General features: G+C 25.8%; 1 protein-coding gene across 13 annotated transcripts in view; it reads left to right on the forward strand.

Moving 5' to 3' along the window:
* The window catches only part of LOC129611238 (transient receptor potential cation channel trpm), a 248746-nt gene that overhangs the window by 171806 nt on the left and 61577 nt on the right, over positions 1–15363 (forward strand). For all 13 annotated transcript variants that reach the window (XM_055524269.1, XM_055524268.1, XM_055524272.1 and 10 more), the window contains 3 exons: positions 6201–6283; positions 9261–9423; positions 11094–11234. In XM_055524269.1, coding sequence (XP_055380244.1) covers positions 6201–6283; positions 9261–9423; positions 11094–11234 — 387 coding nt within the window. The remainder of the gene's footprint in view (positions 1–6200; positions 6284–9260; positions 9424–11093; positions 11235–15363) is intronic.

Genomic DNA, 15363 nt, shown 5'->3' on the forward strand with positions numbered 1-15363 from the left:
TGTCGCTAAGCAGTACTAAACTTAGAAAAAGGTTACAAGAATTCAAGTGCAATTCGATAAAATTGAAAAGTTCTTTTTTATTTAACAATTATTTTTCCAATCACATTAGAAATTTTTTTATTTTCTCAGATTATTTTGAAATGCAAGCTATGGTTCAGAGTATTTTAAAATACTTTCTACAGCTCTTTAAGTTTTCTCTTCTTATGGTAATTGTGTTACGTAAGCACTTGGAAAGAGTAGTTTACTGTTAATATTACCTTAAAAAATTATTTAAAATAATCTGCCTATTTTAGTTATACTTAAGGAATGCAATCTAACAAATTTATTCCTCAAAATTTCATATGAAGAATATATTCAAGTTCAATACTTAAAGTTCAATACTTGAAACATAACAAAATTTCTAAAAATTTTTTTGTTGGAGATTAGTATTTATGTGTGTGGTTTTATCACATTACAGAAATGCACGTCTGCACGAAACAATTCCAGAGAAATTCTCCTTAAAAAATTATACTAAAATAACGCATTGATATTTAATGTTTTTAGGTTGATTACCGAAAATCGGAAGTTCTGTGCTTTCTTTCTATTTGACAAAGAATGAAAGTTTAAAAACATATCTATAGATTTTCATCTTCTTTTATTAACTTTAAAAAATTTTACTGAATTTTACTGATTTTATTTTAAGCACTAAGGCAGTTGTCATAAAAAACATGCTTCCTGTTTCGAACAAAAGGAATATTAAAGTTAAATTATTGCATCAAAAATAAACACTAGGTTAATTTTGAATAAGTTTGAGTAGAAAATCCCTGAAATTTTTTCCCATTTAATTGAATCAAATGTATTTTTTCGACCTCATTACATCTGGTAATCCGACAACAAAATTTTTATATTAAAATCGAATGCGATATAATGAAATTTTTTTACTTTCTAAGTTTAGTATTGCTTAGCGATTTGAATAAGTATTTTTTGGAATTTATTTTAACATAATTGGTATATTTTTTTTTTATGGAATTTTTTTTGTTGTTAAAAGAAAAGTGAAATTATTTTCTTGTGTAGCATAAACTTTGTTTTAAAGTTTTAGTGAGGAAACTGGTTTTTTTTCTTATGATTGAAAATATGATTGATAAATTTCGTCGATCAGATTCTATTGATTCAGTGAAATCAATTCTAACCAAAAATTTTCTTACATTAAGTGTTAAAGATTTATTAAAATTTAATAATACTGCTCCAGAAAAGGTAAATATTTAAATTTAAAAAAAAAATTTATATTTAATATTCTTACCGACGTTATCAAAATGAAAAATTATTTTTTAAATTACTTACATATGCATAATTTTAACGCTTTTTTCCAAGAATTTGGTTTCAACAAATTTTTTAAATAAATTTTTATATGTAATATGCATACATATATAATTATGTATATATAATTACGATATGTGTATATATATTAAAGGATATTCATCGGAAAAGGAAAATTAGCATATAAATTTATTTTTGAATCTCCGCTTCGAGGAAGGAAACGTTCCAAGAATAAAAACAAAAAATTGTTATAATAGAATTTAGAGTGCGATTATATACGAAGGAAAGTAACATTGTCAATACACATAGTATATAATATTATATATGTACAAAAGATATATACTTACATATACTATAGGTAACGTGGTTTATGCCCTTAATATAATATTGTACTTGAACTTTTGTTTTCAAAGCGAAGAATTGAACTTCATTTGGAACGTTCATATTAATCACTTAAAGGTTTATTTGATTTGTGTTTTGAATAAAATACATTTTATGTATTCTATTGTCTATGATACACCTAGTCTATTGATTAGCAGTACAGAGATATACGGCAAATTATTTTGAATCATACCTGAAATATAAACCGTTTATAGACATTTAATTTTTTTTCTGAAACTAAATTAAATCAGCTGCCGCTGTCAAACTTATCAATTTGATCTTTCACTTTTCTAAGAAATCTTTATTGGTGGAAACATTTTAATAACTCTCATGAAATATTTTGAAATTACTCTTTTATATTGTTTAAAAACTTATTTGCTCCTGTTACTATTGTATTTGTTCTACTCATTTTTCTTTTTGGAGAAATTCTTTATTTGTCTCTACTTTGATAGAAAAGACCTGAAAAGGATTTCCAAAGTTAAGAAAATTGATTGAAATATTAGTGAAAGAGTATACGACATTTGTTTAACCCAGATTATGCTTCATCCTTGAATAAAATAATGTTGTAATCTAAACATTTCGCATAGAATACAAACAAAAAATGAACAAAACACATAACGTTCATGTACGTTATGTGTTTTGTTCATTTTTTTCATAAAAGAAGTAAAAAAACAGATTTTATCTCGAATTTTTTTTGTTGGCTCTTATAATGTTTTTTTCTGATTTTATTACAAAATAAGCAACATAAATTCTCCCCCAACCTGTTTAAAATGTGAAAAATATTTTAAATTGAATTTTGGATTCGATTGTTCAACCCAATGAGAAATTAATCTATGACATTAACTTTATTGTATTATGTTATATAGATGAACTTCTGTGTGAATTTCTTTCACTTCTGTGCTATGTGTTATTTATTTGTTATACATTGAATGTAAATACTTTACGTATAAAAGTGAGGTATGTTGAAGAAACCCATAGTTTGGAAATCGCCACAGTTCTCTTTGAAGTTTGTATTTATTCACCATCCTATTAACAACTGCTTACGCGATCTTCAATTTGAATGAGTTTCAAAATACTTAGATTAAATTTGATAAAACAGGACAGCTACTTGTGATGAGGTTTCCTGAAGCTATAACTGGCTCCTGTTTTATTGCGATATTATAAAAATTAACTTTGTTGGGAATAGTAGATATTGTTGAAGATTTGCAATACTTGAGTTTGATATTTATATAAGGTATGGTTTCAGTAAAGTTGTTATAGTGTGCCTACTTTACTCCTTATGAATTTTATTTGGAATTTAAACATTTGAAGTAATAAAACTAAAACAGAAGCTAATAGCACCCGAAATAATACAATGTACCTCAAAAGTGGACTAGAGTGCATTTTTGAGTATGTGCATTAAGACCTAAAATAGGATTTCCAAATATAGGAAGCAAGAAACCATTTACGCCAGGAAGGTTTTAATCTGGTGGAATTGAACGAGGAGGCAACTGCCATAAACTAAAAAAAATGTCAAAAAAGATTTTTATAAAATTAAAATTTATTTTCATACTACGTATTCGTTTTATTTCAGTTTTCTCTGTTTTACTCTTAAGTATTAGTTAACTTTCATGATTTTCTTAAAGAATTTTAATGCGTATTCGGAGTATATGCAATTGTATTAGCAAAAAATAAATTACATTGCTGATTGATCTAAGAGGACCATGGAAGTACTTATAGTGATCCATTTAACAGCCTTACCTTTACTTGTGTAGTATTGTATGATTGAAGAATCAATTTTTGATCTTCCTATGGTTATTGACTTTGCAAATTGCGTTTAGTTTTTAAACTTGAACGTGAGAAGCAATACGAAAAAATTTTGTTCTGCGGCTTTGTAATTTTTGAAGTTTTCTCAAGAATCTATTTGTGCACAAGTTTTCCTGTCTTGAACGGTGTACAAACCCAAAAACTCATATTTGTTTCTGATTATTGTTATTTTTTATCAAATTTTCCATAAAATTTGCCATTATTATGATTATCGTCTAGCATTGGTGTTGAATGGTTACGACAATAAAAAAAATTTTTAAGCTATTTTTTAAGGACTTTTTAAAAATTTGTTTTTCGAAAAATAGGATTTCCATATTTTTTTTTATTTTTTTTTATTTTTTTATTTTTTTTTAATTTATTTACTTAATCGTTTTTAAGTGTATAAATTAATTTTTTCTTCTTTTTTATTTTACGAATTTTAATTATTTGCCATAATTCAAGAACAAATTGTAAAAGAAATATAAAATAAAATAAAATAGAAAAGTTTATTAATGAATTTTTGGTTTATAATTAAATCCACCGAAAGAAAAGTTGAACAAACAAGTAAATAAGAAAAAGACGAAACAAATTGTTAAAATAAAAAAAAAGAAATTGTTAAAAAAATCAATTTTCAGAGCACTCAAAACATTTAATATAAAAATACACTCAAAACGGAAAGAGTCTCGGGTAGTTTCAAAAATTAATTTTAAAATAAAAATTTTGTGAATAAAAAGTTGCCTTTGAATACCAAAATAGTTTAGTTGCATTTTATTGCATATCCTTGTAGATTTTTAAAGGTGAAAAATATTGAAAAACACTTTTAAGAATGAGTTCTGAATGGTAGCAAAAATTGAATTTTGTATGACTTCGGCATTGAAATGTAGGCGTCAAATATTTTTAGAAGCTAACCAAAATATAAAGTAAACATGAGTTTTTTTCATGCCAGGCATTCTTCAAGTAATTTGTTTTACGAATATTTTATGTATAAAAGTGTTAACAGAATGTTAGTTGTCTGGATCACAAACGGTACGTTTAGCACAGCTTAGATAATTGAAAATCGTTTTTAAAAGTAGATTTTTCCGTTCAGAAAACTGGATAGTTAGTTATTCAATAAGACCACTAACTTTATTTTTCTATTCCACACAGTCCTTTGTAAATTTAAAATTTAAGAACAAATCTGATGTGCTTAGCACATAGTTGACCGCAAATTTGAGGTGTTTCGTATTAAAGTACACTGGTATATACCATTCTCTATAGATTTCAAAAGATTATTGAAATCAAAACTGACTTATCAATGACAGCCGAAATATTATATTCTCGGGGCAATTAATTTTTGCAAATGGGGCGGGGGAACTCGGTTTTTAAGTTGAACAATTGCATAACAGGAAAGAGACACAATTTTAAACGATCGTACGTTTTTCTAAGTTATTGAGGAAAAAAGTTTTGTGTAAAAAAACATTTGCAATGCTCTATTTTGCATAATAACTCTTAAACCAGTACTGTTAGGAGTATGTTATTTAGAATTTTAAAGAATTACGTTATTTAGAAAATTAACATTTTTTAACAATGAAAAGTTCAAATTCAAATTATTCGGGCTTTGAAGTTATGTAGTTGCGAAATCTGAAAGTAATGTAGATGTTTATAACAAAGCCCATAATCTAAGGTTTTCAAACCATATTTAATAATGCATCTGTTTTACACAGGCACGAAGTTATACTTAAAATTTCAAAAAGTCAAAAAATCAGCCGAAATTGATTTAAAGCCCCTGCAACTTACAGGCCGAAAGATTGACAGACAGACTGACATCTCTCTAAAAAAAATTTTTGTTTAAGTTTCCGCTTTATGGAAATGTGCGTTCCCATCGAAAACTTGACATGCGATATTTGGTACCAGCTTGTTACCTCCCTTATTGTATGCATTTTTGTCGGTAAAATTGATCTTCTTTATTAAAGTACAGAATTGACTCAGTTTGTTACCTATTGAAATTTTTAAGAATTTAGAAGCTGAATATAAGACGCAATGATGAACCATTATTATTTTTGCATGAAATTAAATGTCCTAAGATTGCAAAATGTTGTAACACTTCAAAGTCTTCTAATTTAAAACCCGAGACCTGAACTATAAAATTTTATATTTTGACATCTGGCAACTTAAGTGTTTTTAAATATTAATAATTAATTTTGTAACAAAAAAATTTCAATGTAATAAAAATTAAGATTGGTAAGAAAAATGTGTAAAATCATTGTTAATTTTAAAAACTTTGTGTTTTTTTAAAATTTAAATTAGGAAAGGAATTGCAGAAAATCAACAACAATTTGAATATTTTGTTTTTGTTTTCATAATTTTGCTTTAGTTTTTTTATTTGTAGTTTTTTTTTTCTGTTTTAATTTTATGATTTTTCTAAGCTTAAGGATCTACGCAAATGTTTATGTTTAAATATATTTGTATTGATGTATGTATACTTGTATAACAAAATATATATTATATGTGTATGTATAAGCGTGTATAAAAGTAAAAATTTATCACTGTTTTAGAATATAACTGTAAATATATATATATAAATTTTTTTCTTTTCTTTTTTCTAATATAATTTTTTTATTCATTTGTTTTTTTTCTCTCATTTCTTGTACATTTTTTTTTTTTGGGTATTTCTATCCGATTATCCTGGGAATAATAATAAATGTAAAAAAATGAACCAAAAAAAAACAACAAAAACAAAAAATGGTTGAAAATTATAGCATCAACCTCGTAGCTGGATTGAAACAAATTTCCAAAAACGGGAATGTATTAAATTTATTCCGTTTCCGAAGGACGAAACAAAGTAAGTATAAAAAAAATATATTTAAAATAACTGTATTTATTTTAGTTATTGTTAATATTTATTTTTGTAAAAAAAAAAAAAACTCGTAAATGAATGTTTTCTAAATACGTACTTTTTCTTTTGTAAAGGGTTTCTGATTTTAATATTTTGTTATGATTTTGGTACAAACAAAAATGAGCAAGAAAACCTTTTATTTTCATTTAAAAATGATAATCCTGACTATATTTTTATTTATAAATTTTGGGAAATAAACATTAAATTTTCCTTTCTCCCTTTCGTTCTGATCAACAAATGTTGAATCAGTTGCTGAAACGAAGACCCCTTTTACACAGAATATGAACCAATATTTATAAATTTAAAGAATTTTTATTTAAATTTCTCAATTTCTATATATGTATGTATGTTTACATTTAATTCTAGAGTTACCTCTACATAGAATTGAAAAATTTTTATTCAAATTGATTTTAAAATGATAATTTTAAATTTCATTTTTGAATGTGGTTAAAATTTGAACGAACAAAGAATAAGCAAGTTTAAATTAGTCACTATAATTCTATATTTGAGTAAGTTACGTACATCTAATTAGGAATTTAGAAATTTATTCTAATATTATAAATATTTTGTTATTGCGCGAACCAAAAGAATACCTCAAAAATGGTTTATGTACAACTCTCTCTATAATTTCTCTGTGATGTTTAGACAAATAAAGTGTAAATTTTTATATTTAATATTATGTTTTGACTAGCTTCTTTAGTAATACTAAAATAAATATTGAAATAGTTAAAGAAACAGTTCATTACAGTTCATTATAAGTCAAAAAATAAACATAACATTTCTTTTCATTTTATTGCTGTCACTTATCAATCATTAAGATTTTTAATTAAACACGATTTCATTACAATGAAAGAAAAATACAGACCAAGAAAACAAAAAATTGAACGTGTTAACTATGTGATACCCGTATGAAACGTTTCCAATAGTTATGTTAACAAAAATTATTGGTATTAAATTTTTGATTTGAATGATGGCTTTAGTCTTGAGAAGTTTGGCTCTTCTACTTTTGAGATATGACAATCTTAATTGTTAATATTAATGGCAGATCATGTAGGATAGCGTAGCTGCTGCTAAAGTTAATGTCATTATTATTGATCCTATTATGCAAAACTGTAGTCTTATTATAGTGTCCTATAATTTTGTTCATCATATTTGAAAGCTGTAGTCTTTATAGTTTCCGATAGCCCACGGATCGCCAGACAAAAACTGAAGCTTAATCGACTCAGAGTCCGACGCTGAGCTAAAATATATGTATATCTTTATAGCTGTAACGTGTACCAACGGAATGGTGCATTTATAACAGCCTTTAAACGTTCATTCACACGACCATAAATAAAATCAGATATTGTTTTTAAAACTGATAAGAATTCTCAACATTAAAAGTATATATATCTGAAATTATGTAAAGACAAATATTCTATTCTTAATGTACGAATATTTAGGGTGAGTTTCAAAATCATTCGATATAAAAAATAATAACTATGTAAACGAAATGGGGACATGGTCTGGTAATTTCTAAATGAGCAAAAGACTTAGACCAAAAATCATTCTTAACACAAGATTTTTGGGAGGAGAGCTTCCAATAATAGTCCTGCCAAGTCCTTTTCATTCTGAGTTGATGATCACCAAATAAATTAAAGAACTTATTTTGTTTTTCTATTTTCAAAGAAGACAAAAAGGATCTAAAGCAAAATTATCCACATATAATAGTACAACTTTTGAAAGAAAGAGTCTTGAAGAACTTTTTTAAGAACCAGGTCTGCAAGAACCCTTGGAAATGTTGAGCTTATTTTGCTCTTTGTTTTACATGAACGTACATGGAGCTTTTGCTTTGTTATCAACAACGGAAAACTATATCATTTGAGTAATATTAAGAGTTTAAAATTAGTTTTAAAAAAATTAGGACAAAAACAAAGCTGACAACAAGATTGCTTTCAAAAATATTGTCCAATTTTCATTTCAAAATTTTTATCAACTTTTCAAAATTAAATACATATATTTTTTTAGTTTCGTTCTGTACTAATATTTCAGTTACAAGTAGAATTTTTCTTCGAAAGAAACTTTCAATAATAAATTTAATTTAAGAAATTTTTAATAAAATTTAAAATACAAAAAAATGTTGACCTTTTCAATTTTTAAATTTCAGAATTTTGAAAGAAAATTGCCGATAATTTCAGGTTTTCAATTCAATTTTTTTCATATTTTCTCTTATTCCCTAATATCCTCTTTTTGTTGTTGTTAACAAAATTACGGACAAAAAAAATATATATGTACATATGTACAAATGAAATTTATGCCATCTGGTTTAAAAATGTTCCAAAATTACCTTAATATTTTTTAAAAATGAAATAAAATTAAATTTATTTGAAAAATATTTAATGTCACGTATACATACAATATACTGTATACATACATATTATGTACACTCAAATTATATTAAGGACATAGTTTGGACAATATGTCAATTTTTTTTTTGAATATTTTAACACAATAGGCATTCAAATTGATATAACGCACGTGTTTGCATAGACTTACATACTTTTATGAACGAATATATATGTATATTTTAAATATTGTGTGAAATCTTACTGTTATTAAGATTTAATGTCCAAAAAAGAAAATATTTCAACATACGTTAACTATTTATTTCCTTTCTAATAATTTTCATTCATGAATTCATGAATTTTCTACTTCATTTTGTAACCAAACAAGAATTTTCTGAAATATAAAAATATTTGTAAGAAAAAATTATCCTATATTCTATTTCTTATTTTTTATGTTATTAGTGTTTCTTAGATTTTCAATATTATACATTCATATTTTCTTTTATTACGTATTTGAAGAAAATGCATGCATGTACGTATGTATGTATACTTATACTGAATTTAAAAATGAAAAAGCTATTAATAAAATTCTTTTTTAGATGCTGTTGCGGGCAATCACGAACAACACATCCAACAATACCTGGTATAGAAAGTGGATCACCAGGTGATATATGGGTACCATATAAACATACACGTCCTCAACCAACAGATGCTTATGGAACAATTGAATTTCAAGGTGGTGCTCATCCAACTAAAGCTCAGGTATAATATATAAATAATAGCTACAATAAATATGAATCAAAAAAGTGATTTGTAAAGCAGCAATTTTCCCTTAAACAGTTAAAAGTATGATTTAGAGAAAAAAAAAACAATTTTTTACTTAAGTTATTCTCATTCATATGCACAAAAATGGTTTTATGAAATTTTGAAAATATTGCATACTTTCAGGGGGGGGGGGGGGGGGGGGAAATAAAAATAGAAAAAACTCACATACCGAAAATGTAATAATTGATTTTGTGAGAATAATAATTGATTGATAGAAATTTGAAAAAAAAAAATTTGCAGTTTCAGAAAATATGAAGAACCAAAAATTTGAATTTCACTAATTGCGAAAGGCGATAGACTGAAATGAGAGAGACGTGGAAAATAATTAGCTTCCAACTTTTCTGCCATTGCGGGATTTGAATAATATTTTTCGTCAAAAAATTGCATTTTAATGTTTTTTGGGGTTACAGCTTTTAAAGAAGGTGGGGTAGTAAATTTTTCTTCTAGTGAAAATTCTAGCAAACATCTATCTGTATACAAAATTTTAAATTTCTATCTGGAAGGGATTAAGAAATAAATTCATGGACGAAAGGGCAGACGGATAGAGTGAAACTGAAAAGCACTTTTTTATAAATTTTGGTTGAAAAGTGCTGAAAAGAAACTGAAAAAAAATAATGATAAATAATTTTCATTTTATATAATATGATCTAAATATTATACAAACATAAATATAAAAATGTATGTGTATGGAAAGCGTATCTCATTTATATATATGTACGAGAGTTTTATATTAAACTATAAAAAAATGTTTGCAAATATCTTTGGCATAATACTGAAGTGCAGTCGTGTAGAAATTCAATGAAACGATAGGAAAAAAAAATCTATTTAACAAATGTGTATGAGAAATTGAGAACCTTATGTTGCCATTATTGTACCATGAAATATCTCTCACATACATAATACAATATAATGCAATTATAAAATTTATTCTATAAATTTTATAAGAGAATTAATTTTTCTTTTCAATTTTTTTGTCCTTGTGTTTACTTTTTAATTCTGTTTTAAACTCGTTAAAGTTTTAACTTATAAGCACTAGAAATGAATGATTGAAAGAAATGCATCTGTCAGGTGAATTGAGTTATATAATATTTTTAAATTCAATTATATTTAATATTTTAAAATAATATAAAAATCGATATTTAAAGAAGAGATTCATAAATAATTTTTAATGAATTTTATGAATGTGACTATTGTTTATTTCAAGAATAATTGAAAATGTTGACAAGAAAATAAAAGAAAGGAAGGAATAATTGGTAAATTTAACCAGAGGCGCAAGCTTATAAGAAACACTCATAGTAAAAATGTTATCAAATTTGAATTAAATTTATCTCATTCTGAGAATTTAATAAAACATAATTTTTTTTTATCGAAATTATTGAAAATTCACATTTTTATGCTTTCAAATTCATTTTCTTTATTAGATACTCAAGTAGAAATTCAATGAAACCATGCAACAACTTGGGATATCTTTCAAAAACATAATCTAAATTTGAAATCTTTTATATAACAAATTTTTGATTCAAATATGCAAAATCTATGAAACACCCTATTTCAAATTAAACTTATTTTCTATATAATTTAATATGGTTTTTCTTTTTTCTTAACAGTATGTTCGTTTATCGTTTGATACCCGTCCGGAATTGCTAGTTCAACTTTTATCAAAAGAATGGAATCTTGAATTACCTAAACTTTTAATAACAGTACAAGGTGGTAAAGCTAATTTTGAATTACAACCAAAATTAAAAAAGGTAAGTGGAACTGAGTAAAATTAAAAAAAGAATTTAAAAGTTTTGAATTTTGATTTAAGGAATAAGTATATATACTAGAAAAAATGAACAGGGAAAAATTTATCAATTCAAATTGGAAAATATTATTAACACTAAAGTAATATCAAGGGATTTATAATCTTAATCGAGAGTTAATAATATTTTAAGTTCATTTGGATATGCTTGAAGTTGTATCTATATACTATTCGACTTTTCAGTAAATTTACTCAAGAAGGTTTGATAAAAAAATTTTATTTTCACATGCTACATACGAGCCATTGGATTGTTATTCTCAAAATACTTAATCAAAATTGTTAAACGTCTTATGATAACTGCAGAACAACTTCATTAATAATTTACTGATATACTTATATCGTATCATCTTGAAATTGGTTTGAAAAACTATAAACGATTCATATTATTACTTCTTTTACGGCTTTTTTTGTTATCTAAAGAATCAATTGCGATTGCTAGTTCAATCGGGCAATAGAACCCGTATATAAACATTTTTCGAGCGATTTTGTCATATTTTATTCTTAATTCTTGCTCTGTAAGAGTAACGCGTAGTACACAAGAATAATTAAACAGAAAAAGAATATTATCCTGTTAAAAATTTTATTGTTATACAAATAGTACAGTTCAGGATACTGGTTACGAAATACGGCTACACCTCTAGTTAGTCTACATCACACAGCTAGATGAATGTGACTGCCACTTTTTTCCTATCACAGCTAGATGTGATTGAAAATAAGTAGCAATACCTTTAAGAAAAAAAAATCTTTTCAATGCTTTTTCAAAAATAAGTCCTTGTTAGGTTAAATGTTTACTAACGTTGAAGATGAAATTTTTTGTCATTAGTGTAATGGACTGATATGAAAGGAGAACGGAGTGAAAATTCATTTTAACTTTTTAATAATTTCGAGTAAAACTTTTTTTCACCAGAAAAGTTAAAATATTAATTTTATCTTAAAAAAACTTTCAATGTTACTTTTTTAATAGTTTTTTTTATTGTTTCTTAGTTGAGCAATTTTTTTTTGTTCAAACCAAGAAAAATTATCGATGGAAATCATAAACAGTATCGAAAAACTTTTTGTTTAAAATACCGAAAAATTTGCAAAAAATAAAAGGAAAGAAACAGAAATCCAACCTTCAATCTGTTTTTAATTAGGTCTCAGTTATTAGATTGAGTCGATCTTTCATGGAAAATATGGAATTTTTTAAATGTAGTAAAGTTCAAAAATATTGTTTGCGGTTAGAATGTGCGTAAAATTCATTTAATAGTTTTCACCTTTACAATATGAACTAAAAATTTTTTAAAAGCTTTAAATTAACAGGAAAATTTTGTTAAACAAACTTATGACAGTTATGACGTATAAGCGTATAATTTTTAATGGTATAGGTGGAAAATTAATATATTTAATGTATAGTGCTTAATTTTATAATTCGTAAGAAAAATTCCAGGGTCGCATTTTAAAAATGAGTAATTAAATTCAAATTTCTACGTTTCTCATTTTTACAATGTGTTAATGGAATTGAATTAATCCAATTCAAATTGCTATCGTTCTATACGATATTAATCATAATAAAATTGTATTTTATTTAAATTTCAATAAAAATCTACAAATTCTGTGTCTACTTAGTAAACTATGGGCCGACACAGAAAGCGACTTAAAAATTCAATAAAAATTTCGTTAGCAAAAAAAATTGAGAATTACTTTTAAATGCTTTTTTTTCTAATAAAAATCATTTTACGTAACTGACCGCATGTTGCCTACGTAATTGTGGCAAAACATTTTCCTTGAGAAATTTTTATCATTCTTGTAGCAAACTAATGAATATGGAATATAAGAATACATCAACCAAAAATTTTCTGGATGTGGTTGTTAAAAACTCATCAACGTAATGCTTTTCTTGCTGAACTTGTTCCTCTTATTGCATTGAAGGTTAAAGATCATATAAACATTATGACAGAGCACAATGTATTGAATGAATGCTTTAATTTTAAAGTTGGTTTCAAAGAAAATTCCGAAAATTTTCTTATACATTTTAAACTGGAATTGTACACAAAAGTGCTTTCAATCATTTCTGAACAAAGAAATTATTCGATTTAGAAACCATGCTATGTGAAAGACTCAATAAAATGAACTACATACGCACATATGTGTATTTTAATCAAAAAATTTACTTTAGTATACAAATTTGTACTAGATTATTTTGAATTTTGTAAATTCGTAGTAGAAAATTTTTTTATACAAATACTTTCATAATATTGGACTAGATTCTGTTCTTGAAACGTATTTTTTTTAGAAAAAAATTAAAATTGTAATCATGAAAAAAGTCTTTCAATTTAATTGCGTTAGAAAAGCCAATGGGAAGTAAAATAACAAATTTCCTTTTAACAGCTTGAATCTTACTTTTTTTGTTCAGTTTTAATTCCAAATATTGGGAGTACATACTACACAAATGTTACTATTATGAGATATCCCATAGTAACATAATTATTTTATAAAACTTAAATTAAATTCACTACTTATTTAGTTGAGGCAAATACTTTTTAGCACTTTTCCAAAAATTTTTGAAAAAAAGTGCTTATTAGTTTCACTCTATCCGTCCGTCAGTCCATCAGTCCGTCCGTCCGTGGACACTTTTTTTGTTTAAAAAATTTCTACGTACATAATTTCTACAATGAAATTTAATACGTACATAGATCTTTACTGGAAACTTATTTCCGTAGAATAAAATTTTTACCTATCTCCCCCCCCTCTAGAAGTTATACCCCCCAAAACCCTAAAAATGGCCTTTTTTAACTATTTGTTTCAGGGGATTGCTTCTCCTAGCGCGGTATACTATAGTTAAACTTTAGAAGTCCTTTTCTAAATTTCTATCTAAAGTCCTTTTTTTCCAAATTTTTGATGTCGTTTTTCTTCTAGACCCCGGCCTGTAGAAGCTTGAAATTTTAGGGGCTTTTAGACATTAACAAATAGCTTCATTTCGTTAAAAGAAAATTTTTTTTCATCTCCACCCCCTCTCAAGTTATCGCCACTTGAAATTTGTAAAATTTGAATTTTTGACACCTTATATTTCCGAAACCGCAAGCTTTTTCAAATTTCTATAAACGCAAAAAGTTAACGGTGAATTCCATGACATTAAAAAACATAATTATTTTTCTTATCTCACACAATTAAACCTTAATATCGTGCATTATGTTAACCCCACTTTATATTAATTTTTGCTTCATTTTAAAGACTGCATATATGCATCATCCTAAATATATGCAATGCCAGAAGTAGTTTCGTATATGAATGAAAATAATTTTAATAGTGTGATAGGAATACATAGACTGTATTAAAATGCAGACTTGTTGAAGGGAAAAATGCTACAATACAAACCATTGGTTTGACCCAACTTTATTTGGATTACTTTCACGGATTAGTGAATTTATAAGATCCGTAATTTATAAGACCCGAAAGGACAAACAATTAAACATTTTACAAAATGTGAGTAATCATGTAAGGCGATGGAATTAGCTCGTGAAATTTTTATTGCTGAAAATTGATACTACATGAGTTGTCTGGTAGGAGAAGAACTACTTCAAAAATTAACGAAAAATTAGTTCGAGACGAATTACTAATTTGTAGTAATTCCTGTAAATTCGTTATTTTCTTCTTAAAACTATTTATCATCTAATAACTAGGATTATATTATTTTAGTATTTAAGTACAATATGATACGAAGAAACGTTTTAGTGTAAAGCTGTTGTTTAACGTTTTGGTTTTTACTAAAACATTGAATATGCACACGACATTATGTTAAACATTGCGTCCTCTTTTCACCGTTTTCGATTTTTAAAGCACATTTGTTCTTAAGACTATCTTCTGAAAAAGTGATATATATACGAGTATATATAAAACTTGCACTACATGACGATGATTACTATTTCTTACTTCATCAAGGATAAATGATTTGCAGTCAAGGATAATTACGAGTACAAGCATAGCGATCCAATAAAAATGTAATCAAAAAAACTTTTCACCGGGTTTACGGGTATAATTTACTAAAATTTCCTTTGTCTATTTCAAATATTTTTAAATATTTATGAAATATTCTCAGA

This window comes from Condylostylus longicornis, unplaced genomic scaffold (genome assembly GCF_029603195.1).
Source record: "Condylostylus longicornis isolate FDR11 unplaced genomic scaffold, ASM2960319v2 ptg000048l, whole genome shotgun sequence".
NCBI lineage: Eukaryota > Metazoa > Arthropoda > Insecta > Diptera > Dolichopodidae > Condylostylus > Condylostylus longicornis.